This window comes from Anabrus simplex, chromosome X, assembly GCF_040414725.1.
Source record: "Anabrus simplex isolate iqAnaSimp1 chromosome X, ASM4041472v1, whole genome shotgun sequence".
Taxonomy (NCBI): domain Eukaryota; kingdom Metazoa; phylum Arthropoda; class Insecta; order Orthoptera; family Tettigoniidae; genus Anabrus; species Anabrus simplex.
Window position 1 is genome coordinate 216,754,031 of NC_090279.1, and position 26,080 is coordinate 216,780,110.

At 42.4% G+C, this 26,080-nt stretch overlaps 2 protein-coding genes across 5 annotated transcripts in view; one reads left to right on the forward strand and one right to left on the reverse strand.

The window, feature by feature from the left end:
- The window catches only part of LOC136886796 (uncharacterized), a 262,354-nt gene that overhangs the window by 157,062 nt on the left and 79,212 nt on the right, over nt 1–26,080 (reverse strand). For 3 of the 4 annotated variants that reach the window (XM_067159601.2, XM_068230683.1, XM_068230682.1), the window contains exon 2: nt 13,592–13,671. The exons of the other annotated variant lie outside the window; for it this stretch is intronic. In XM_067159601.2, the coding sequence (XP_067015702.2) occupies nt 13,592–13,630 (39 nt within the window). In that variant the 5' untranslated portion in view covers nt 13,631–13,671. The remainder of the gene's footprint in view (nt 1–13,591; nt 13,672–26,080) is intronic. 4 annotated transcript variants of the gene reach the window in all.
- Nucleotides 1–26,080, forward strand: part of LOC136885977 (serine protease gd) — an 88,951-nt gene that overhangs the window by 7,380 nt on the left and 55,491 nt on the right. The window contains exon 2 of the mRNA XM_067158685.2: nt 22,397–22,585. Within this exon, the coding sequence (XP_067014786.2) occupies nt 22,443–22,585 (143 nt within the window). The 5' untranslated portion in view covers nt 22,397–22,442. The remainder of the gene's footprint in view (nt 1–22,396; nt 22,586–26,080) is intronic.

The following is a 26,080-nucleotide window of genomic DNA, read 5'->3' on the forward strand; positions in this document are numbered from 1 at the left end:
CGGGATTCGTCGGAAATGACGACGTGACGTCATCGCACTGTGCGACTGCAGACGAGCCAAGTACGTGACGTGGCTGCACGATCCAGCAAGGCCAGTGAGATCCTGTATAGCCCTCGTGGACCTATAGATTCCATATTAGCAACACCAACGCGATCAGCAGTATCGCGGAACACAGTCCTTGCCGCGGCGTTCCTCCTAATCACAGAGCCTGTACACAAACGTGCTACTTCCAACTAACTACACAAGTTTTCCTTCCGTAGCCCTTCGGACGTCTTAGAGGATAACCCCCTCTCAGGGAGATTTGTGGCGTGGAGAAGGTGAGGTCTCTTAAAAGATCTGTCCCGGCATTCGTCCTAGTGCAGGGGAATGGAAAACCACGGTCCGGCTCTATGGCTAAATGGTTAGCGTGCAGGCCTTTGCTCACAGGGATGCCAAGTTCGATTCCCGGTAGGGTCTGGAATTTTAATTCCGCTGGCACGGGGCTCAGTGCATCACGACGCACAGGTCGCCTACGTGCGTCAAGTCACAAGACCTGAATCTGGCGAGCCGAATATGTTCTCGGACACTCCCGGCACTAAAAAGCCATACGCCATTTAATTTCATGGAAAACCACGGAAAACCCTTCTCGGGGCAGCGGACGATGGGGGCCAGCCTCTCAGCCTCCCGAATGCAGAGCTGCAAGACGCGCCAGTCGCCCGTGGGCATTAACTAGGAAATCCTCTTCGCAGGCCACACTATATCATATCACATCACCTCTGGTCGTGTTTCAGTCTGCTTATAATCGAAAATAACGTTTCTGGTATAGCCGTTGACATACAGATCGTCGGTAAGAGTCGAACAAAATTAAATTACTGATTTACTTAATAGTCTTAACTTTTTCTGGAGGGGCTCCTAAATATGTATTTTTTCTTTCTTTTTTTGCGCGGGGTTAAGGGTGGGAAAGACCTCGGCCACGTTGAGTTTGCACTCCTGGTGTGTGCAGCACGATGAACATGAGATTTCTCGACAATAGGCAGAAAGTGATGATATATGGGGAGCAGCATTCAACTGGTCACTCCCACGTGTGCACGCGCAATCGACTGGTGCATCGAAATCGCTGTTTCCAGCATGTCCTGTGAATGCACTTCACGTCGCACCCACACAGATAGGTGTTATGGCAACGGTGGGATGGGAAGGAACCGGCCGTAGCCTCACAGCCCCGGCATTTGCCTGGTGTGAAAATGGGGAAACTACAGAAAACCATCTTCAGGGCTGCCGACAGTGAGGTTTGTGAAGGCAGTTCTGTTCACTTCCGCGTCAGTCTTGTAGAACAAATCTGGGCCCATTTTATTTTGCTCACCCTGCACTTACAATCACACTGGTAAAGCAGAACTATGACGAGGATTGAATCTGGCGAGGAATGTAGCTTCACAAACATATTATGACATTACTTTAACGACGACGCGGCTCAAGCCGCGGGCATCAACATTCTCTCCTGGCAAACAGATCCTTCACCTATTTGTGCGCCTCAGATGTTAGTTTCCTCCCAATCGATCAAATGTTGCTTGCTTGATGCTATTTTAACAACCAGCCTCTCTCGAGGTACTAAGAAATGGGAAACGATTTCTTGTGAGCAGCGCGCTATGGCTGTACACAGTAAAAGGGAAGTCTCAACTAGAAATTGGCAGCAATTCGGGAGTCCTTTGTATAAGAAAAATGTACAACTTCATAACCCGTTAAGATTCCTTTAGAAATTTGGTGCACATTACCATCTAACGGTAAGTATGATATTATTTTCGTACTGGAAGAGAGGAAACGCTTGGATCAGTAATAAGAGAGGTATGTCATGCGGACAACGGACAGAAGCAATTAAAATGAACCGCAAAGCCATCCCTAGATGGAGCCTTAATACATCCCGTTGCAGAAGATGTGACGAGTTCGAAACCTTACCTCGTGTATTAGAGTTCTGTTGTAAGAGCGAGCTGATAAGAATCAATGGGCACAATACAATTTGCACATTGATTGCTGGAAGCCTACGTTAACACACTTACAGATCTGTGAAGAAGTAGGATGTCTTTCCACAAATGGATCCACAAGACGAGCTGATATTGTTGTAATTGACCGGGCGAAATGTACGCGAGCATTGTGATTGATTCCACGGTAAGACTCGAGGAAAATGGACAGTGGCCTCGATTAGTCTGTGAGGAGAAAGATGGCCATACGAATATCTCGGAAAGAAGTATGAGAATAATAAATGGTAAGTCATTGGCCTTATGACTGGCGCTAGAGGCATAGTTCCTAAGGAAACGCTGAACTTACTAAGAATAAACAAAATCCCGAACATCATTATCCAGACCGTTGCTTACGCCACAGAACACGAATATATAACGCTTACGCTATAATACAAGGTCTTGAAATGCACTCATGGAAACGCGCGGTACCCTAGTTCATCATTCAGCCGCTAGGATCGCGTTCTTGCCCCCTTGTATTCGCATGGGCGTATGTCAATAAGTAAATTATATATCTTAAATAAAAAGAACTGAATGTTTTTGCGAGTATTGACAGTACTTTATTTATAGAGCGGTGCTGCATTGGCTTGGCTATGCCATTGAAGTTTCAAAACTTTCTCTCTTCTACTTGAATGGCTCGAAGCAATGTTGTCTAATAGAGGTCTCAGAAATTTTCATAGTAGAAAAAGAAGTGGTTTGTCGACTTTACACTTTCTACACTTAATTTCACTGTTGAACATGTCTTTCGAAAAAAATACGTACACCTTTCAGTAACTCTCTTCGGGGCAAGTACTGCGTAGCGGAGGTGACAAATTCCGTCGTTCACTGCAGAAGTGCCACAGACGATGATTTTCGGTATCTGGGATCTCCTCGATCTTGAAAACTAATAAGACACAATGTTGGACTTCGAGTAGCTGGAGAAGAGATATGTTCTAAACAGCCTTTACACTCTGTCTGTTATTTTGCCACACGAACCATAATGTCATTGTATTCCGCTTGGCGTCTTAGGTAGCTGAAGAAGAGCTCGATGTCATAGCTCGTTAGGTTCCTCGTCAATGCATAATGCAAATGTATACTTATGAGGTATTTTACGCAGGCCACACTGGATTCGGTAGTCAAAATCTATGCCTGATATATTTCCCTCATGAAACTTTTTTACTTTCTCTGAATGTATTTGAATTTTCTTAATATATGACAGAAAATCATTAATTAACCAACTGAGGCGTTCATCTTCAGTACTAAAATATGCTCGTTTGCACTCATTCCTGGAATATGTCCCATGTGAGGTGTTGCAGACGTCATGCGATCGAACAATTTCATAAAATGCTCCATAAAACAAATGGTTTATTTTAAACTGTATTTAATGCTCTTGGGACAAACCATGTCCATACTTCCAAAACCAGAAATTGTTTCAGGGGAAAATACAATATTTTTAGCTCTTGCTACATTCATTTTCTCCAAATTTGTTGGGCAAATTATTTTTCTGGTTGGTTTCCTCATTTAAGATTTCTGAGTTTGAAGAGGCCTCTCAAATGATCGCCGGTCACGGAAGCATTGTTTACAAAAGAGTCCAGTGACAACTTTTGGGATCGCTCGATTCTTACGACGACACTCGGATCAAAACTTAGGAACAGAGACCTAATTTCATCAGCTTGGAGTCGTATCTCATGCTTAATATTTCCTCTATAATGTTTCGAACATTGAACATTCACTGGAAACTTAAGAAACGAAATTCCACTACCTTTAATTTCTCGTGAATAAACCATGATTGGAACTGCGAATGCTTAACATCAGACGAATACATAATACATTCGCAACCAATTCAGTTAATAAACATAGACAGGGGGCAAGAAAGCGATCCTAGCGGCCCTGCATTGAACTTCAGTGTTACCACTTCGATAGCGTTTTACTGCCTCTATTTCCAGGCCTTGTATTATAACGTAGGCAACGATCCAGACCATAGCGGAAAAATTAATTGGCGATTGTTAGACACCATTTATTTTGTACTCTCTGACTTGAAATACCATGTAAGGTATTGGACTGTCTTTTTCCACTAAAATCTGAAACAGAAAATCCGTCTCATGGTTGGCAGTTTTAATCTTGAGTCCCGCGTACATCGAAACATGAGATGAAAAAAATATTGTTCGTATGAACTGATTAGGAGGCTGTTGTTTCGATTCCCTCATAGGGGCGGCTATCTGGTGGATTCTCTCTCAATTAACAGATCCACAACGTCTGCTCGTCTGTGACGATGGGACCCTATCTAAGGGCGGGCGCAGTTGTTGGGGCAGGAACACTGTCTATGTAGTAGATGATGATCTGTGATCAAGAGTATACTGAAAACTTCATCGAAGCTGCTGGAGAAGAGGCCTGTTCTTTATTAAAGGAGTTATTTTACAACTTGCTCTACGTCGCACAGACACAGACAGGTCTTATGGCGACGATGGGATAGGAAATGCCTAGGAGTGGAAAGTAAACGGCCGTGGCCTTAATTAAGGTACAGACCCAGCATTTCCGTGGTGTGAAAATGGTAAACCATGGCAAACCATCTGCAGGGCTACGGATCGAACCCACTATCTCGCGGATGCGCGCCCCTAACCGCACGGCCAACTCGCCCGGTTGGTTAAGTATCATTATGTGTCGTAATTATCTTAATGTAACACTATCTCTCTTGTCGGTAAACAGACTTCTTCCATGCATTGCCCTGACGTAACTACTTGATCTCATTCGATAGCACATGAAAACAATTCTGGGTACTATTGCAGCTCTGAATGCAATGGGTGAAATTTTCCTCTCGATACTGGTACCAACTAAATAATGGATGAACAGAGAATTATCTTTATTTTCTTTTTGACATCAAGATGCAGTAGTGCACATGCGAGAGCTCCTCGACTGTCGTGTGTACGCGCACATCGGCGACTACCCGGTTCAGTTGCCATGAAATCGTGAACGACACGACTAATGAAAATTAAAATCCCCGACCCGACCGGGAATGGAACCTGAGATCCCTTGAACCAAAGGCCAGCACGGACAACATAATCAATGATAAAATGCAGTTACTCTTAAACGCAATATAATATTTTTTGAAAACAACTGTGTACCAAACAGAGCAACATTTGAGCGCCTGACGATGGAGCAAAGTTCCCGAAACGCGCAGTGGAGTAAATAATTTAATTGTGACTGGTGACAGTTTTTATGGGAACAGTCGTAAAAGTAGGTGTGTTTCATTGCAGAAAGTCAGTTGAAATACCGCACTGCAGTGATTCTCCACATGTTGACAGAGAAAATGAGTACCACTTATCAGAACAAGAGCCTGAAGCCGTGAAGCACAGAATAAGCCGATCCCGCGGTGCGTTCGAGGTCCACTCAGCCTAACTGACGGTGAGATGGTGGCTCCGGTCTAGAAAGCCGTGTTGACCACAAAACACCTCGTAACCTGTACACATTCGGGTTGATCAGCGATCGCTTGGTACGCCATGGCCCTTCGGGGCTGTTGCGCCATGCGGTTTGGTTTGGTTTGCTTTAGTTGTACAGTAAACGGCTGGATCTTACTACTTCTTCTCCCTGGCCTGGTCGGCACTTTACGGTCGGATGGCCTCTTTCTGAGCAGTGTTGCCAACATAACACTAAATGTAGTTTATTTTAATCCAATGTACCTCATGTGATTTCCCCAGTATGAATGAAGACTTTCTCTGTTCCCTTATTGTATGATGTGATGGCAACAGCGAAACTATTGTCGCGGCCACGAAATTAGGCGGGTCAGAGAAATTACGCTGTTGCCAAGGTTATGTAGCAACAGACGAAGAAATGTCTAACTGAACACATTATTTCGGAGCGCGAGGCACGTTGTTCTCTCTCAAGCTCCTGGTGTTACTTCATATAATGTTTCAAAACAAATTATACTACAACCTTCAGAAAAGACTGGTTTTTTCAGTGGTATAACTACTTTCCATATAAACCACTTCAAATAATTATTAAAAATAAAATATTGAACGAGTACATTTAAATCCGTAGAATCATGTATTGAAAATTTCAGTAAGCGGCCAAGTTTTTATTTCTTCAGCCAATAAAATTTTGTCTGCGGGAAAAATTTAAAAAAATTGCGTGACTTATATTTTTTTATCTGAAACATTTTTTCGTTAGTCTTGTAATTTTCCTGGAAAATGGCCCGGAAAGCGATCATGTAAATGTCACTGGCTGAGGCAGTTCGGGGCGCGCGCGCCAGCACAGGCTGCAGGACGCCGTAAATATTTTCGGATTACATACTAATCCGTATCAGTTTTATTACATTATAACTTTAAATATTTGAATACTGTATATTGTACTGAGTAATATGGAAAAAGAACTACTTTAAAGAATAGGTTAACATTAATTTAAAATGAATTAAGGATCGGTTTCTAGCTTCAAGGCAGTCTAAGATTTCTTAGTCACTGTCATCACACATCTCACTATCTGTCGAGTCGTCATTTACACTGATGATGAATGGCTCCATTCTTTCGTCCCTTACTATTTCCTTGGCCCAATCGTCTGTTTGAAGATTTTACGCGCGATTGAAGCACTTTTCCCAGTCTGCAGCAGTCACACGGTCGATAGCTTCTGACGTGAGTTTTTCTACGTCCTTTATTTTGAATGTCTTGGTCCTCTCTGCCACTTCTCTCTTGACTTGAGCCCAAATCAATTCACATTCACTATCCATTTTAACTGCACTTACGGTACGAGCTCAACAGCTGCATGACAGGGAATGACTCGGGTAAGGTGGCCCGAAGCGGATGGGCTTCAACTAGACAGCACTGCACGATCAGCGTTGCCAGTCCGTGCTCGGAGTTAAGGACTCTCGACCATCTGTCGCTTTGCCGTTCCCATATCTGACGACAGCGCAGTTTTCCTCACCCGCCTAATTTGGTGGCCGCGACAATAGTTATGATCGTGGTACCTGACTCGCCACGGGCCCAGCGGGAGCATGGAATGTGCCCACTGATCTCTATACATGGATCGCTGATGGCAGCTCTCCGCTGCAGGAGAAAGTACGCCAAGTTGAGCGCGCGGTTCGCCATGTTGGCGTACCCATCCTAGAGCTCTCCTTATGGGGAAGCAATGATAACATAGTCAATTTTAAATCTCAATTAATGGCGCATTGGAATAATTAAAAATATAGAGACATGTTCACTCAAAGTATCAGGACATTGGGATCACAGACACGTCATTCCGAGGTCAGTAAATCTCCGGGATAGCAATAAACATGAGTGTATAACAACGGCCGACAAATATTAACTTAAGTGCTGAATACATGCAATTAGCGATCGGTAACACAATACGAGTGAAAATCAGTTTCTGGAAACATTGCTGTAAATTGTATACATGTATGCCACGAAATTATGCATTCTTAAAATGAAAAAAAAAAAAAAAATGAAATGGCGTATGGCTTTTAGTGCCGGGAGTGTCCGAGGACAAGTTCGGCTCGCCAAATGCAGGTCTTTTGATTTGACACCCGTAGGTGACCTGCACGTCGTGATGAGGATGAAATGATGATGAAGACGACACATACACCCAGTCCCCGTGCCAGGGAAATTAACCAACTAAGGTTAAAATTCCCGACCCTGCCGGGAATCGAACTCGGGACCCCTGTGGCCAAAGGCCAGCACGCTAACCATTTAGCCATGAAGTCGAACATTCTTAAAATGATGTACCTATAAACGTAGCTCACCATACAGGCCTAGATTCGACATATCGTAATCGGTGCTTGATAATGAATTTCTGTTTCCATGAAATAACGAGCAGTTTATCAAATTTTTAAAAAAATATCATTGAAGCAAATGTACACATTTACAAAACCAGCAAATATTAAAAACTTGCCAATATATCACATTACCTACAGCTTAATTTACTATTACAGACCTCTTTAATTAAATTCAGCTAGCAAAGCAATATTGATAGTCATCATCAGAAATATGTAACACCAGTTTAAATAGTCCCAAATATCACGAACAGTATAATGGGATAGCCTAAAATACCCACCACACTTTCCCTTCTCCCACCACTCCAGTGTCTGAAACCCATAATTATTACTGATGTAAATAAGGTCTAGAATTCCTCCAGACTTCATTTTCTAAGATTGTTATAAGGTCACGTGAATTATTTCATCAAAACCGTCAGTTTAATTATGACAAATAAATAAAAATATAAGTAAATCTTTACTTGCAGTTAATGTTCAGTAAAATTGAAAACAGCTGGCTGTACATCACTTCTAAGGCGTACGGTTTGTCCATTTCTATCAAAACAGTCTTCCTCTAACATAAGTGATCCGAGCAGAGAACAGCTGTTTTAGAAGGCTCCCAATTCTCCCGCCTGATAATCCTAATCGATGATCTTAGATGTTCGGATCTCGAGAAAGGAAACCTACAAAAATTAATTGCCATTTTGCTCCCAGAATAGGCGAAATAAGATAAAATAAGCCTAAAACTCAAAACACTACCCTAGGAAGATTCTTATGTACAGTATAAAACTCCCCGATGAAATGATTTCTCCTTCTGCTGATCGGTTCTGTTTGTACATCCATAAGCTGAACACTGCGGTATGTTAATACCCCGTAGAATGTTTCTTCATTCATATTTCAAATACACACATACATATTTAACTAAGCATAAACAAAAGAAGCGCGCTCCTCGTGGTCTATTGCACCGCGCGCTCGCTGCCATCTTACTGCGCCAATCATCTTCTAATCGGCTTACTGCTACCCAAGCTACCAGCCATCCATGTATAGAGATCAGTGAATGTGCCTTTATGGTGTAATATTATGACATCCCTTCTCATCCTGTAGTTTTACTATCGGCCGATGATTGTCTTACTTGTACCAGGCTCCTCATGTTCACCTCCCTTGTTCAACTCCTGTTCTTTTCGATCCCGACGGTATTAGGTCACGAGGCCTAGGGAGTATTTCACTTCCGCGCCTTTCGTGGCCCTTGTCTTTCTTTGGCGATACCTTTATTTTTCGAAGTGTTGGACCCCTTCCATTTTTCCCTCTGATTAGTGTTAATAGAGGATGGTTGCCCAGTTATACTTCCTGTTAAAACAGTAATCACCACCACCTCCACATGCCGAAACTAGCTCAGTGTACATAATTAAATACCCATGGTTTGCTAATTTAGCAGAACAAAGAGTAATTTCATTCCCTATCCGGTGAGCAGTGCTATAAATATTGTTTTTTTTTTTTTTTTTCCTCTAGTTCTCATTTAGCTTTATCTAGCTTATTAAATGAAAATTGGATTGGTAACACTGTTTGTGGTACTTCGTAAGGCCATGTGTATTAATACGAATACAAAACACCCAGTGGAGTGTCGGGAATCGAAGCGGGAGCACTCTACGCCGAAGGCCACTACGCTTATCATTGAAGCAAGGAGAACGGTTGGATCTTTGTTTCCTTCATTTGTTGATACGCGATTTGCTTTACCAATTCCAGTCAGTACAAACACTATTTTGTCTGCAGGAGCTGTCCAGTGCTGGTGGACATGACTTTCACAAACAGGGCTTCAGGAAATTCCGCACCACGAGCGTGACGTCATTCGTTTAGTGGGCACGTGTTTGTCGCATTGCAAAACTCAGCAGTGTTTGTGAATGCTGTCATATTATATTCCGCAATTTTCAGGCCTGCATTTTCTTCTGTTTCATTATAAAAACCATCGCCACCCCCACCAGACTTCCTTTTGCAAGTCATTGAAAATCATAGTTAAAGGCTAGGATTGCCAAATAAGCGAACGTTGTGAAGCTGGAGAACCACGGCAATTCATCTCCTGGGCTGCCGGCGGTTGGGTTCAAACACAGCACCTTCCGCATGCATGGTTATAGCCAACTCGCTCGGCACAGAAAATAATTAAACAAATTCAAGCCGAGGCACGTTATGAAGTCCCACCCCGACCACACTAGATTAGAGGAATATTCCGGCTGCTGAGGGCTGTCCCATAATAATAATAATAATAATAATAATAATAATAATAATAATAATAATAATAATAATAATAATAATAATAATTAGAAGTTTTGGCAAGAAAAATTATACGGAAAATACTCGGTCCGCTAAGAACCACACAGCTCTGGAAATCAAGAAGAAATGATGAAATATTCTAGAAAACATAAGAGATACAATGCGGAAGAGGCGATTGATATTTGTTGGACATTTATACAGAATGGATGGCAGCAGGTTAATCAAACAGATCTTCAAATATCATTGGAACAAGAAGTCAACAACTTGAATTCATTAAGTCAAGAAAGATTTGGAAAGAAACAACAAAGAGAGAGATTTGTAGAAAGAAAGTCGGGAGGGAAAGAAAACAGGCTCAAATGGTTTGAGGAGAGATAAAGGAGTATTGGAGGAGGAACAACAAACGACGAAGCATTGAAATTGTCTCGTGGTCCCTAGAAGAGCCTAACGGAGAAAGAAGAAGAATATTTTAATTTACGTCTCACTAACTACACTTACCGTATTCGGACACACCGAGGTGCCGGAATTTTTCCCGCACGAATTCTTTTACCTGTCAGTAATTTTACCGAGAGAGGCTCACGTATTTGAGCACCTTCAAATACCACCGGACTGAGCCAAGCTGGGGTCAGAAGGGCAGTGCCACTCTGTCGGGCAAGTAAAATCTTACTTTGATTTCCGATATGATAGTTGGATATTTCCCAAGCTTGCCTCTTCATTATCTACTCCTCTTCTTTTCATGAGGCGCTGCTTCATCATCTTCAGTTCTATTCCTCTTCTAAAATTCCTGAATGCAGGTTTCAAAACGCTGTAAATTCGACAATCTTTACAGGTTCAGTATTTCTGTTTTGGAGTTGTCAGAAAATAGGGCATTATTTTGTTGAAAAACGTTAAGCAAAGACCAAATTATTTTCAATGAGGATGAAGCCTGACTTATATTTACTCCACGGAAGTGTAAGTTCCAGACTCGGTCAAAATCTGAGTAGCCTGAGATGAGGCAGTAAACAAAACTAGCAAAGAATACGCGCACTTGGCGGTTGACATAAACTGCTTTGGATATGGTTAAATGCATCTGGTGTGCGTAACAGTGTATATAGTTCGATATCTGCCCTTCATTCTTATCTGGACTGCATGCATTACATCCGTGCCATTAAAACTTTGCGCTACGAAGTGTCTGTGCATCACTACAAGCCAATATTTCTTGTAACTCCTTTATAATGCACTCTTTGATAGCTTTTGAATCATAACCACTCGGATTCACACATTTCAGATACCTCTCAACGGGCTTCTTTTGTACAATATCAGTTGTTTGATCCGCGATCACTCCTGAATATCCAGTTTTTTAATATAGTGTAGTGGGGTGGTAGATACAGAGTGCGTCTCGGCCCGCAAGTGGCCACGGCTGGTCCGTTGGTCCAACAGCTCGCACTCCGACCGACCAACCGAGCAGAGGAACGGTGGCCACGGCTCTACCATGGCTCCACGCCTCTGCATTCGGGAGACGGGACAGGGCTGGACCTCCCGCCTGGGCCCAACCGTCGGCTGTCCTGGGAATGGTTTTCCATTCTCCTGCACTAACGTGAACGCCGGGACAGTTCCTAGTATAGGCCACGGCCGACAATCCTCTCACCTTCTCCGAGCATCTCGTTCACAGTAACAAATCTCCCGGCCTGAGAGACGGCCCGCCTCCCTCTTCAGGGGAGGAATGAAAACATTTTAGTAGTAAATAAATTAAATTTCGTGTGGCTATTTCTAGCCGAGTGCAACCCTTGTAAGGCAGACCCTCCGATGAGGGTGGGCGGCATCTGCCATGTGTAGGTAACTGCGTGTTATTGTGGTGGAGGATAGTGTTATGTGTGATGTTGGGGACAGCACAAACACCCAGCCCCCGGGCCACTGGAATTAACCATTGAAGGTTAAAATCCCCGACCCGGCCGGGAATCGAACCCAGGACCCTCTGAACCGAAGGCCAGTACGCTGACCATTCAGCCATTCAGTAGTAGTATTGAAGTACTTCTTGGTGATAACTGATAAATTCTGAGAAGTTTTGGGACCTACTGAAATGTTCCTTCAATTCAGTATCCAGTACTTAACTGAATTTTTCGTTCTAGAAAAAAAACAGCCCTGTTTTCAGACTCCTCACGTTCGTCATACCCTCTCACTGCTATTTTTTTACAGATCAGCAAAATGTTTGCAAGTAATTATCAGAACTGAGCATACCTCTTTTTTATCCACCTGCTTTTGGTTACAGCATCCCTATACTATGGTGGTGGTTATTATTTTAAGAGGAATTACAACTGGGCAGCCGTCGGCTTTAACAATCAGAAGGAGAAAACATGGAAGGGGCCCGACACTTCGAAAAATGAATCAGCCAAAGAAAGACAAAGACCAGAAAGCGCGTGAAAGTGAAAGAGTCCCTAGGCTTCACCACCTAATACCGTCGGGGTCTGAAAAGAATACGAGTCGACCAAAGGAGGTCGAACGGATAGGTGGAAGTGAGGACTCGGCTAAAGGCCCCATGGTCGCCAACCCACACTCACAAGTTAAGAGCCCCTGCGGCCCCTTTAATCGCCTCTTACGACAGGCAAGGGATACTGGGTTATTCTACCGCCCCCCACCCACAGGGGCAGTGGGGATGAGTTGTATATAAAGTTTGCCTAACACAGCCAAGCTCCTTCGTTTTTTCATGAGTTTTCATTTATCCCATCACCTATGTGTGCAACATCTGTAACACCGTGTTTTGACCAATATGTTTCGTAGAGCTCCGCTAGATAGCAGCACAATTGGTGAAACCAATTCACAGAGCCCTAACTCTTTAACACTATTCGTAAGCTCCTGGTATGCAAATACATACATTGACATTTAAACAGGGAATTCAAATTAATTTTAAACTCCCAGGTTCAAAGCATGACAATAAAAGAAAGGATGTGGAAGTGGAAGGGCCTAAGAGAGGTGGGGCGTACACTTTTGTGGTTTGTGATCTCAAATACGAAGCAATATTCAATCCTACGAGAAAATGCATACATTTAAAAGAAAAGGGACAACTTCAAAATTAAAGAAATATGAGTGTTTATATCTATTACACAAATCTAAATATCAAAAACATGAACAAAACACAGAAATATAAATAATTCGCACTATTGCTTCATAACCTAAAAACATTTAACATATCGAAAATGTACAATACCTGAAAGATAGAGAATTTAAAAAGAATTAAATGATCTGCTACGCAGAGTGCATTACGTGATATCTTATATTCCTCTAGCACTGAGCTAATCCTATGGCTGCCAGTACAAGCTACAAAACTTATACATTCAAAATTGTTTGTTTAAAAGGGAGCTTGAACTACAGCCAATGTGAAGGGCAAAATACATCACATTCACGAATGAAAAAATCTTATCACACGGATAAACATTTTAAATTGACACATAAAATTGCAGTGATCAAACAAAATGGAAACATTGGGTTAGGAAATTCGTTTGCCTGTCAAAATCAGAATGGAAGTAGTATGACATAAGTATTCCATTCCTGAATTTCTATTTTAGAACATAAGGTTAGTAGATATCAACGGGAAACTCGTGCACATAATTACTAAGTTAAATCATGGAACTGAAAAGCAAAGAATGCTTACCCAAAGATAGGGATGGAGATTCCCGTGAAACGGGAACATTCTGGACAACACACGACAGACAGCAACACTGCGACGCGTTCCTAGAGGGAAACAGGAAGACGATCAGCTGTTAGGGTGCAGGATTTTTACCTGATTTATTTCTATTAACCAGTCCTTTTAAAATCTTCGTGTTTCGGCTGGGATCTTTATCGTTGATGAATTTCTTGAAACATTTCGGTATCGCCCGCGCATGTGCTACAGTTCAGCCCGCAACTGCAAACTAAACCAATGAAGGTTGCTGTGAAGGAAGAATATGTGGACGTGTTCATTGAAGCTGTTTGTTACTATTTACCTGTGTGTTCGTCAAGAATACCGGTCCTGCCTCCGGAGAATTTGGCTATTCATGATGCTCTCATAAGCATCAACAAGTTGCTAACAGGGTGCTCAGTTTCTGCTACTCCATTGTTGGACGAGCTAACGAGTGGTCGCCTGTTCCAAGAGCTCTGCATTATCGTAGTGGTAAAGTAGTTAATTTCGTTTGTGATCCATTTAGTTCTATAGATATTGGTGTTAGTGTTCATTTATAGTAATATGTATTTAAATAGTACATTGGGTAGTTCCGTTGGCATGTGTTGTAGGTTTCGTTTTACCCTGTTTCGTTTTTAGGTTGGGGGAAAGAAGAAATAATATTAACTTGTTTACTTAAATATCGGTAGGTTTCTTGATATAAGACAGGAGTTGTAACTACCACAGCTTTTACATTCGTGCTTGCAATAGACACGGACGGTATTTCCAATAGCACTTCACGGGTTTTAACTATCACAAAGGTAATCGTTCCTTATTAAAATACGAAACCCTTGTAAATTTTGTTTAAAGAAGAAAATCCAGCAGAATATACAGCATTTCACAGGCCTTTACTCCAAGGGTCCCTCGGTTCGATTCCCGACTGGGTCAGACTTGTTCTTTCCTCGGTGTTTGTGCCGCATTGCCCCGTCAACTTGAAATACCATAATATATATAATCTGTAATAGTCGGTAGACTGGAGTGTACCGTGTGTATAAAGATGGACACAAACATCCAGTTCCCGGTCGATAGCATGTTAACATCCTAGGCCCGGCCAAGAATCGAACCCAGAGTTCTTTGAACCCAAGGCCACCACGCTGATCATTCAGCCAAGGATCAGGACTTCATATTTCGTATAAGAATGTATCCTTTCGCTCATACACTTATTTGCAACTGTGGGTAAATAAGACCCGACGCGAGTGTTGATGTTCCTTTCTGTCACTCTTTGTATTCAAATATTGCATTGTTGGCTACGATCGAGAACAAGGGGTGTAGTGTAGTGAACCATGAACTGAGTTCCTGTATCCCGATAACTTATGTGCACTGTAGTTCTAGCAAGTAGTTAAAGTCTGCAGCGTTATTTATACTTTGCATCCTCGATCCTTCAGGATTTAAGAGCAGTTTTAATCCTTGTTAGCTTGTAGGAATAAAAAGAAATGATAAGGGTTGTTGCAACTACAGTTCTGTTGTTTCAGGTAGCCTGTTTAAATTAGCATAGATTTAATTGCAGTTTAGAACAATAGCGCAGCTGTTTGTATTAGATAGTATCTTGCATGCCTTTTCTGTTTGCAAGTAACAATAATGTCTATGTATATAGATATTAATGTAACTACACATTTCTATAGTTGACCTGTTATCTCTAGTATTTTATAATTAGAATACATCTAGGTAGAATGATTGTAGTGTAGTTATCAGTCAGTTTCTTGCTTGCATTCTTATCGTGAAATTTTGTGTAGAATACAGTATTTCCTACCTCTGACATACATACGTCTATTCATATTCTATTTCTGTTGATATTTCCATATTATTTCACATTTCTTTGAGGAGATAAAACAATGGCTGAGGGAGGCAGGTGGAACGACTGTAGGGGCGAGAATGGGAAGGAGGATGAGGGCTCAGGGAGTAGGCCCAGGAGAGATATCGGTGAGGAATCTGTTAAGAGGTACGAGGCAAGAGGAAAAAAGAAACGTAGATAGGAAGAGGGAAGCAGAACGGAGTAGGAAATAGGAAATGGGTCTGCAGGCGTCAGGAAGTCGAGGGAGACCAGGAGAGGAGGGATCTAATGAGGAGGATGGGGTTAAGGTCTGGTTATGAGTGGCTCCATTTTTAGGCAAGTGGGGAAAGTGTGTGGAGGAAGGAGAACCAGGGTAGAGTGTTATCCAGCAATTAGCTTAAGGCAGATGGTGAGGAAAATAGAATAGAGGATCAAAAGAAGGTGATAATTTTCCACGTTAGAACAAACAAACGTAAGGTAGGAATAGGTACTAACATAGTTGGGGATGTGTGAGACCTGGTTACGGCTCCACGGAAAAACTTTTTTTGTATTTTCTTCTTTTTTTCCTGATAAGCAAAAATCTTCATAAGGACATATGCCCTGTTCCGAATGGTTTCCGAGACAGAACACATGTAATGTAGATTTGTTTTTGAGCTAGTGGAGTTACTTTCAACCTCTTTACTCGGGATGTCTTTCTGTCGTTAAACTAGCCGGTGTGTTGTGAATGAACTAGTGTATCGGTTAACACGCGCCACACTTCTACACTAATGAAGAATATGCAGATATGGTGTACAGTATGTATGCAATGGTACCGTAAACCGGAGTTACTTTGTGACAGGTGCGCGCCAAATATTTATTTCATATTTCGCGGGATAAGCATCGATCGTCTGACAATGAACAGCATATGTTTTCACTCCCCAGTCTGTGTGTACAATGACAACTTCTTAAGTGTTGGATTGTTCGCAACAGAGAGCTTTTTGGTGTATTGTACTGAGCACATGGTTTTTTTTTTAATAAAGGGAAAGTTTCGTCGGCGACAGAATACGTTAATGAGGTACGCACATCAAAGTTAGCGGAAATCTTAACTTCATGTTTCTTGATAAACATGCACAATTCCCATGTCGCTTTGAATTTTCTTTCAGTTACTTATGTTAAAATAAAATAAAGAGGAAAAGTTTAAGGGGTAACTTTATGACAACAATGGTTCTGTCACCAAGTAACCCCAGTGTTCTAAAATTGCCATTTTTAGTCATCTGGAGTCGGAAAACGATGTTCCACTATACCGAAACAAGAACGTACATCTCTTAAGATATAATTAAAATCTACTTGAAAATTGTCCGAATAATCTAAATTCTTGATTCAGAAAACGTGGTATTTGCCCTCTGAATCGGGAAAAAATGCGGAAGCACATGTACAACAGTGCAATGGATGTAGAAGGTGATGCTGTGAAACAAGCTGTACCGGTACGTAAGTTTCATTGAGCACCTGAATCACAAGAGATGAGATAACACGTAATGGCCGAAGAAAGGGACGACTCATAGATGTGCCACCTGGAAGAGGTATGAAAGCTTAATATTTCGACACTGCAGACAAGATTCCTAGCTGTAGTGGCACCGACGGGAACTGTTCCTCAGAGAACAGAGGATTCAAGTAAAAATCACAATGATGATATCTGTATTGAATCCAAAGATAATTCAGTGCATGAAGACAAATCTAGTTTTTAATCTAAAGAACTTCCTATTCGTGAAAATCATACATTCGAATCCGATGATAAGACTGTTGGAACGCGCGTAACTGTAATATTCGAAGGCAAGTGCTGTCCAAGTGAGGTGGAACAGACAGCACTGGGAAGTGGCCGGATATCAAGGATGAAATCTATGATATTCTAGAACTCACAAAACACTGCACCAGCTAAACAGTTGAACGATGCGAATATTTCGTGTGTTTATATCTGAGGGTTTAAAAAAATGTTCATTGTGTTGTATTATCATGGTTGTAAAAGAAATTCTTCTTTTATATTTAGCCGAAGTCTTAAGTAACCACCTAACGGGGTTACATTGTGACAAGTTCTTCTTGACATATTTACTGATTAAATGCAAATATAAATCTAAGAATTGTTGCGAAATGTGTATAAAGGATGGACACATATGATAATATAGAAAAACTTTAATACATAATGATATTATTGCGATTATATTGAAGAAACTGTCACAAATAAACCCCAGTTTACGGAAGTGCTCTTGCTGCTGTCGAGGAATACCGCCGGCGCTTTCCGATACCTCGAATTCCTGATCGTAGAGTGTTTACCGGAGTTTTGAGCACAATGCGTGAAACATGTATTCTTCCAAGTTCCCATTTTCTTCTGAAAGTGTAGTCCAACAGCAACACATTGTTGAAATGGTGCAGCATAGTCCTACTACAATGTCGCACGAACATTACATGCGGAAAACTTGTACCCATTTCAAAGAGGTTGGTTGTTAAAACACAAATATATATTAAATGCGTTCTATCTCTGAAATCAATCGGAATAGGACATATGTCCATATGAAGTTTTTTGCTTCAAATGATCGTTGTTCTTACATCCCTGAATATTGAAAATTCCTCCTCGGATACCCGGTATAAGTTAGCGGATTTGAGTTACAGGAAGGGGCTTTAAGGGAAATAGGGTGGGCTAGAGAGCAGTAATGGCAGCATAGGAACACATAAAAAAATTTAAAACCCTACTTGGGCTTGCGGCCCGACGATGCAGAGGCTAATCCCACACTACTGAGGTGACTAGAAGGACAAGTTAATTTATGCTTTACAGGAGAAAAACAGTTACAAAATCGTAGTCACCTCAAGATTAATAGAAGGGGAATTCGAGAGGGTAACGCACTCTCTATCCCCGATTTACAGTTTAAGTCCTTAGGACTTGCATGAAATTTTACATGAGAGAGAAGAAAGTTTACATTTCAGGAAATTGATGGTTACATAGTTAAAGATTGGCAACTTCCCCTCAGGTCAGCTTGCGGAGATAACTACTTAGATGGAAAAATTGTTTGTCATTACCTTAGCTGATGTTCTGCTTGCCGAAGATTGAGGCCCCCGCCTCCTGTCTTAACATACACACTCAGTAAGACGATGATCAGAAAGACAAGTTAACTCAAAAAAGGCGTCAGCTTTTATACCCGAGAGGAGGGTTCGAGAAGGCTCTGGACTAAAATCGAACACAATCTCTCATTTTTATTGGCGGATAAAATAGGCACAAGAAACGTTTGATTGGCTGAAAAATAAATACATGAAATTTCTGATTGGTTAGAAACCAACGCTGGCGGGATGAGTAAGAAGTGTTACAAATAGGAAAAGTCAGTTCACTTCAGAAAACCTATACACACAAAATTTGTTCAAATCTCTAATTATTCCACTTCACACCAGAGTGCATGACCTCAGTTCTTTAATAGAGACGTCTATGGAGAAGAGTTCAAATTTCTTGAAATAGTTGTTGCAACCAGTGATACACCAAAACAAAACAAAGAAATCCAGTCAGTTTAGGAAACTTTAAAATAACATATTACTCTGTCATTTAGTAGTGACATCTTCTGATCAACTTCTTGTACTAGATGTTTCAATTGTTATATGGCAGATAGCGTTCTTCAAGTCGCTTCATTTAAATGCACGGGGATGAGGTGTACCTCCCGGTACACACACATTTTGTCATCCACATCTGTATTCATATTTGGAATGACTTTGCTGTTTTCAATCCCACGTTTATAGTAGTGTTGCAAATATAAAACTCCATCTTTTTGATTACTCTAAATTAATTCAGGATGGCCTAATAAATGCACACACTCACACATAATTAAACGCAAACAACTCTAACCAGCTATGAACGGCCACGCACTAATTACCCGTCTATTTACAAATCTCTCTTCTGTACACAGAACCGGGAGCCCGGCCGTTTGCTACCTCTCCCAAGTCCAGTCACCTCGTACAGCCACCGTGCGTAGACAGTCAGTGCCCCCTGGCTATACAACACACGACGACTGTTCGTCGGTTCGTCTCCGGTACTTCGCACAGTCACATCAGCAACAGCTCAACAGTATCCAACAGCAGGACGATACTCACAACAGCGAACATTAACCCACGTTCAATTATCCTCACACTCACGATAACTGCTTCAATCGCTGATTAACGGCGGTCCTCAATCGACAGAAGTACACACAGAGAGAGAGAGAGAGAGAGAGAGTACTCTAAGGCAGTACAAAGTCTTCTGTCCCGTACGTCGTCTCCCATGCAGCTACTCACTGGACACTCCGACAGCAAAACAGCTCCTGGTTCAGACCTCGGTGGGACACTATCGACGAGCTAGAATAACATAGAGAGGCGGAAGCGCTGCCTGGGTGAACCTAATAGAACGAACGTCCGCCATGTTTCCTGTTGTCACGCAACCAAGGGGACATGGCCTTTAAATGACGAAAAGTGTAGAAAATGCGCATTTTAGAATCGCTGGGGGAGAATTAAAGTCCGTTGCCGAAAGCTTGAAGCATGAAAGCGAATACCGCCACTTCATCATAGTGCGGCTCGAGGCCAACATCACAATCAGTTGATTGGAGGGTAGTTCGAAATCATCGCACACTGACATACGAATAGGCCTCGAAATCGGAACAAGAGCGTTACCCTGCTTGGCTGTTGTGGTTAAGCGTAAATTAGAATAAAAACGATGGACATAAATATTTATGACAGGAAACCTTAAAATCATAGGGACCTATAATAGGTTACAACCTCATTCTGTTAATATTTTAAAATTATTGCATCCTCATGAGTACTGTGTTCCTTTCTGTTTACCCTCCCGGGTTGGTTTTTCCCACGGACTCAGCGACGGATCCCACCTCTACCACCTCAAGGACAGTGTTCTGGAGCGTGAGATATTGGGTCGGGGGATACAACTGTGAGGGAGGGCTGCACCTGCTATGCTGAACAGGGGCCTTGTGGGGGGGGGGAGGAGAAGGAAGCGGCCGTGGCCTTAAGTTAGGTACCATCCCGGGATTTGCCTGGAGGAGAAGTGGGAAACCACGGAAAATCACTTCGAGGATGGCTGAGGTGGGAGTCGAACCCACTTGTACTCAGTTGACCTCCCCAGGCTGACAGAATCCCGTTACAGCCCTCGTGCCCCTTTCCAAATTTCGTGGCGGAGCTGGGAATCGAACCCGGGCTTCCAGGGGTGGCAGCTGCTCACGCTAACCAGTGCACCACAGAGGCGACCCATGAATACTTTACCACAATAATCGTTTAGTGTAATTATTTATTATAATATAGGGGGATATCATGTTTCTCCCATTACCATATCATACTGGGATTACTAGCTTGAAAGTTGTCCATTATGAAGTGTGGCATAGTTTTAAAAACCAAGGCAACAGACATCTACAATAAAGGCTGTATATATTTCAAAAATAGCAGTAAAATACTGTATTTACCATACTTGGTGTACGTTTGAACGAAATAAGTGATTTTTTGTGGTTACGTTTTCTTGGTGGTGGGCGTTCCATTTCCTTTATTTGTAAATGTGAATGAAAATTAAATAGGGCTGGAAATGTACAGAGCATAAGCAACTGAATTGAGTGGGATACCATTTATCTCTTTTCACCCTCACAACGCATTGTTCAGTTAATTCCTTGTTCTTTAAACGAAATCTGAAACAAAATTCGACAAATAATTACCGTGGCTATCCGTACTTTCGCTAAGTAAACAATAAAATGGATTTAATTACAAACAGAAATTACAAAACGGAATCTCGGCTATAATTCAGTAATACTTACTTAAAGTACGATATATCCTTGGTTTTATTACTCCGATTAGAACAACCATACGCTGAGCTTACGGCTGGCATTCTTGAAAGCGAGAATCTGTCTTTTCACTTCTTAAAACTTAGGGAATTAAATTGGCAAGCATGATCTCCCTGTCACCTCAACATATGCTCTCGCGCCAATTCGCTTTGTTTTGACAACCGTTAACATGGCTGCCCCTTATCAACTTGCTTCAAGCAATGAGCGCTGATGTCAGGTACACAGCCCCTCTGTTATTCTAGCTCGTTGGACACTATAACGCAGCCAACACCTCTGTCGCCCTCAGCCCAGCCACTGAACCCCAACTCACCGAGTGCCACACTAGCTCCAATTCGGAGCCCAACTGTCGCTCACTCTAACACTAACTCCCACACGGAGTCCAACTCTGCAGGCGAGTATCATTTGCCCATTGCTCACCAAAATGTTTCAACCACCTTTGCGTCTGCAACAGGAATGCCAATTGGCAGTGGACTTGGGTGCATAGAAGCCCATGTTTTGTCTTTCTTTAGGTAGCTTCTCTCCATTCCCCCGTTGTTGTTGTACAGGTGCTCACCTCTGACCACAGTTCTGCCCTTTGTATTTTTTAAATAATGCGTTTGCATTGAGAAGTGTTGAAATGCCATGTTGAGATACTTTTCACGTTCTTCTCAACACCAGTCCTCCAATCATAACATTTCCAATCCTGTCCCAGCCAAACAACTTCAGCGGCCTTTTTCACTAGGTTGATATAAGTTATTCTTCCAGCTGTATGAATTCTTCATAGCCCTTGATTTCGCCCTCAATGTGTCCAAAAATACGGTCGGGTGGTAGGTAGGAGCGCCCATGTATTGGGAATACCATTTCAACCTCTTGAAAGTCACGTGAAGCCCCTTGTAACTATTTTGATACCATTCCTGACATTGTTGGATTTCGATTCTGTCCGCCGCAGTATACACGTCGGAGGATTTGGAACTCGCCCTAATATACAAAGCCTTATATTACAGCACATGGTTGACTTATGCAAGATTACTTTTCAGCACACGGTGGAGTTAGATATTGATAACCGGAAGGCATGCATCAGTCAATGTGACCCAAAATGCCACGAGGCAGGTTTTGAAACTCACCCCCTCATATGTAAGGTACTGTATCTTTATTTTCCGCACACGCCTGGTACTTGTTTTGTTGCAGATGTTAACGTGCTGTTAGTATGGAGACCGTCCAGTGAGTGACTATTATGTGGACTGTTATATTTCTGGTGGTCCTGAGTTCAGCCCTCGGCAGCAGACTGCCTCCCTCGCCATGCCCCGAGGCGTACGGTTACGAGAAGGATGAGCACGGCGAACTGAAGGGGCTGATAGGCATCATGACGCCTCCCAGGTAAGTACAATGCCAGTGGCCCGGAGTCTAACGCGGAATCAACTGTCCATGCTGGAAACCGCCAATCTGTTATCACATGTCTGCGCTTGCTCAACACGTTTTAACGCATACACTACAGTACGCAGGTCCTACACGACGATCTTTTGAATCTCTGTTGCACAGATAAACGGCGTTCGGACTTCGTTCCGGGCTTTCCTTCGCTCGAGCAATGTTTTCTTGTGTTCGAACACTTTCTGGATAGCTACGGTTTTTGTTCGCTACAGAGCCCGTTTTGCGCCATTCTGCCACTAAGTTTTGTGTTGAAGACTTTGCTGGAGGTTTTGCCAAAACATTTGGAGCCTTTAACGCAAACAGTTCCGCACAGGTTTCTCATAACACTCGACACCATTCAACTGGTCACTGCTCCTCTCTCTCACTCACACAGCGACGTACTCGGGAGATGCGACATCAACCGATTGGTGCATCGAAATCAGGGTTTCCAGCATTTACTGTGATGGACAGTTCATTCCGCGCCAGTCTTATAAATATTTTCCACGCTAGTTCTATTTCCCCACCCTGTACATCTTAAACTAATATGCAATTTTCTTTTCAGCCAAATTTAGTCTCCAAAATCGGGGTGTGCATTAGAATTGATAGCGCAGTATGTAGGTACCTTGCCCCGTTCGGGTGTGAACTGAGAGGAATCTTGGTAGCGACTTCCTGAGGTCAACCTCAGTAGAGGAGTTGAAATGAATGACGTCACAGGAGGGAGGGAGAGTAAGAAAGCCAGCACCAAGGGGTCTGCTCAAGGCTTAGCGTCACATGCCCCCACTCCATATGATCACCGCGAATCCGGGCTTCTGGCACGCAATCCCCTATCCTGCCGGCCAACATTCTGATGGTGAAAATGTTTTCGACCAGCGGGACTCGAATCGGTGAACACGGAGCCATGCGATAGATTAGTATACAAACTCTACAATTACGCTTAACTCCGTCCGGGCGATGTCGTTCTTCGTCATCGTCCGCTTCCGCTTCGTGCACCTCCATTGCTCACTGGCAATTGTGACTTCCACTTAATCAAAAGATAGAAAGCAAGAAGCGAATGGTTTTATATGGAGCTAGTCTCGAACGGAAGGTATTACTTTATGCAGAAAACCATGACAATAGGCAAGTTGGTGTAGCAGAATTATTGTTGTTGTTTAGTTCATCAGTCCATAGACTGCTTTGATACATAACTACTATATCCCCCATCTGCTCTAATCTCTTTCACTTCCCACCAAAACCAACTCGACAAGTTCTGGCTGACTTATGATGTGCTATGTCATTCTACCTCTTCTTCTGGACAAATTTCGCCAAATCGTTCTGCTCTCACGAATTCGATTCAGTATCTCTTCATTTGTGATTCGATCTATCCATCTCATCTTCAGCGTTCTTCTTTAACACCACATTTCAAAAGCCTCTATTCTCTTTCTTTCTGTGCTAATTATCGTCCATGTTTCCCTTCCATCCAACGCCACGCTCCAAACGAAAGTCTTCAAAAACATCTTTCTAATTCCTATATCATTGTCCGATGTGAGTGAATTTATTTTATTAAGAAAGGGCTCCCTTGCTTGTGCTAGTCTGCATTTTATGTCCTCCTTACTTCTGTCACTGTTAGTTATTTTACTACCCAAGTAACAATATTCATCTACTTCCTTTAAGACTTCATTTCCTAATCTAATATTTCCTGCATCACCTGACTTCGTTCGACTGTACTCCTTACCCAAGCCTCTGTCTATACCATTCAGCAATTTCTCTAGATCTTCTGCAGACTCATACGCAAAACAGAATGGTGGCATTCTCTTCTTAAGAAACAAGAGAGTAGTTCGCCGGCCCACGAAAACGGAAGAGTTCCTGAGGTGGATGAAAACAATTCAAAATTCGTACAGGAAAGGTGGAAATAAAAATCCTAGCATAGACCCATTATCAAATGTTGATGCACTGGGTACTCGTTGCTGTGTGCAGTAAATTACATTTTACGCTGGCTTTGTAGGTGCGCTTTACAAACCCAACCAAACATTGTGTGGTAGAAAGTGGGGTGTAACAGATCATCTTTATTAACTGTTTCAGTTGGTGGCTACTGCATCACGGTTTATATAGTTAGATTGGTGTCTTGTAGAAACTGGATCAGTGTTCTGCAGATGCTGTCATCGTGGTCTTGAAGAATAATGTTGACATTTGTGGGAAATGGGACATGTAGTGAGCGAAAGTGTGCGAGTAACTTTGTTCGTTGTTGCTCATACCTGGAACAAGACAATACTATATGATTCAGATCCGCATCATCGTAATCGTAATGTGCGCAAACTTTCGAGGTAGTCACTCTGATGCGGTGGATGTGGTGAGTGTAGCACCCGTGTCCAAGCCTCATCCTGATGATGGCTGTTAGATGTTTCCTTGCAATGTTGTATTTCCAGAACCAGGGTGTTTTTGGTATTGTTGCGTAATCAAACATTGTGTTTAATTTCAAGCGAGTTGGCCGCGTAGTTAGGGCGGAAAATGGTGGGTTCGAAGCCCATCATCGGCAGCCCCGAAGATGGTTTTCCGTAGTTTCCTATTTTCATAGCAGGCAAGTGCTGAGGCTGTACCTTAAGGCCACGGACGTTACCTTCCAATCCTAGCCCTTTTCCATCCTTGTCGCCGAAAATGTTCGATGTGTTAGCCCGACGTCACATCACTAGCAACAAAATCAGCCATTAAAAATTGGGGTGCGCATTACATTCGAGTAATACGGTTTCCAATATCTTAAGACTACGATTCACAGTGAACCTCGACTGAACACCAGCATCACAAGAAAAATTACGTATCCTACCCCTGCAGGATGGGATCTATCAAATCATGCTTCGCGGGGAAGCAAGAGAGTTGCGAGTCTAGCTCATGCTGATAAACTGCCGTTACTTTCTCAAACTGTATCAAAATACCTTCGTTTGTGTTCCTATGCACCGTAACATACGGCAATAGTGGTACGTGAGCAGCGATGGAAAAGTTAAGTAACTGGGCTCAATTACAGGTACCCCAGGAAAAATAATCAATTACTAATAAGGTTTTTCAAAAAGTAATCAGTAAAATTAACACAACGAGAGTCTTCAGGAAATCGCTGACATGTATTTCACAAGGGGATGGAATGATACCAAAGTTCGCAAGGTGAAAAACATAACTAATTTCTGTACTTTTCAGAACAGAGACATTAAATGGTTTTCATCACTTGGCGAGACTAGTCGCACTTTAAAAATGATTGCTCCAAAACAAAATGTGAATGTCACTTTCGAGTTTGCATTTCTTTTTTTTTTTTTCAAGATAACTAATTCAAAATATTTATTCAAGTAGGGTAATGGAATTGCCGTCAGGTGTTCATTCTGGCTCCATTCTCGATCACGAAACACCCACGGTATTCGCTGCCTGTCGACTTGGGAGCGTGGGTTGGCGGCCACGGTTCCACCAGGTGAGCCTGGCATTGCTTCCACTTGTATCCGACCTCTC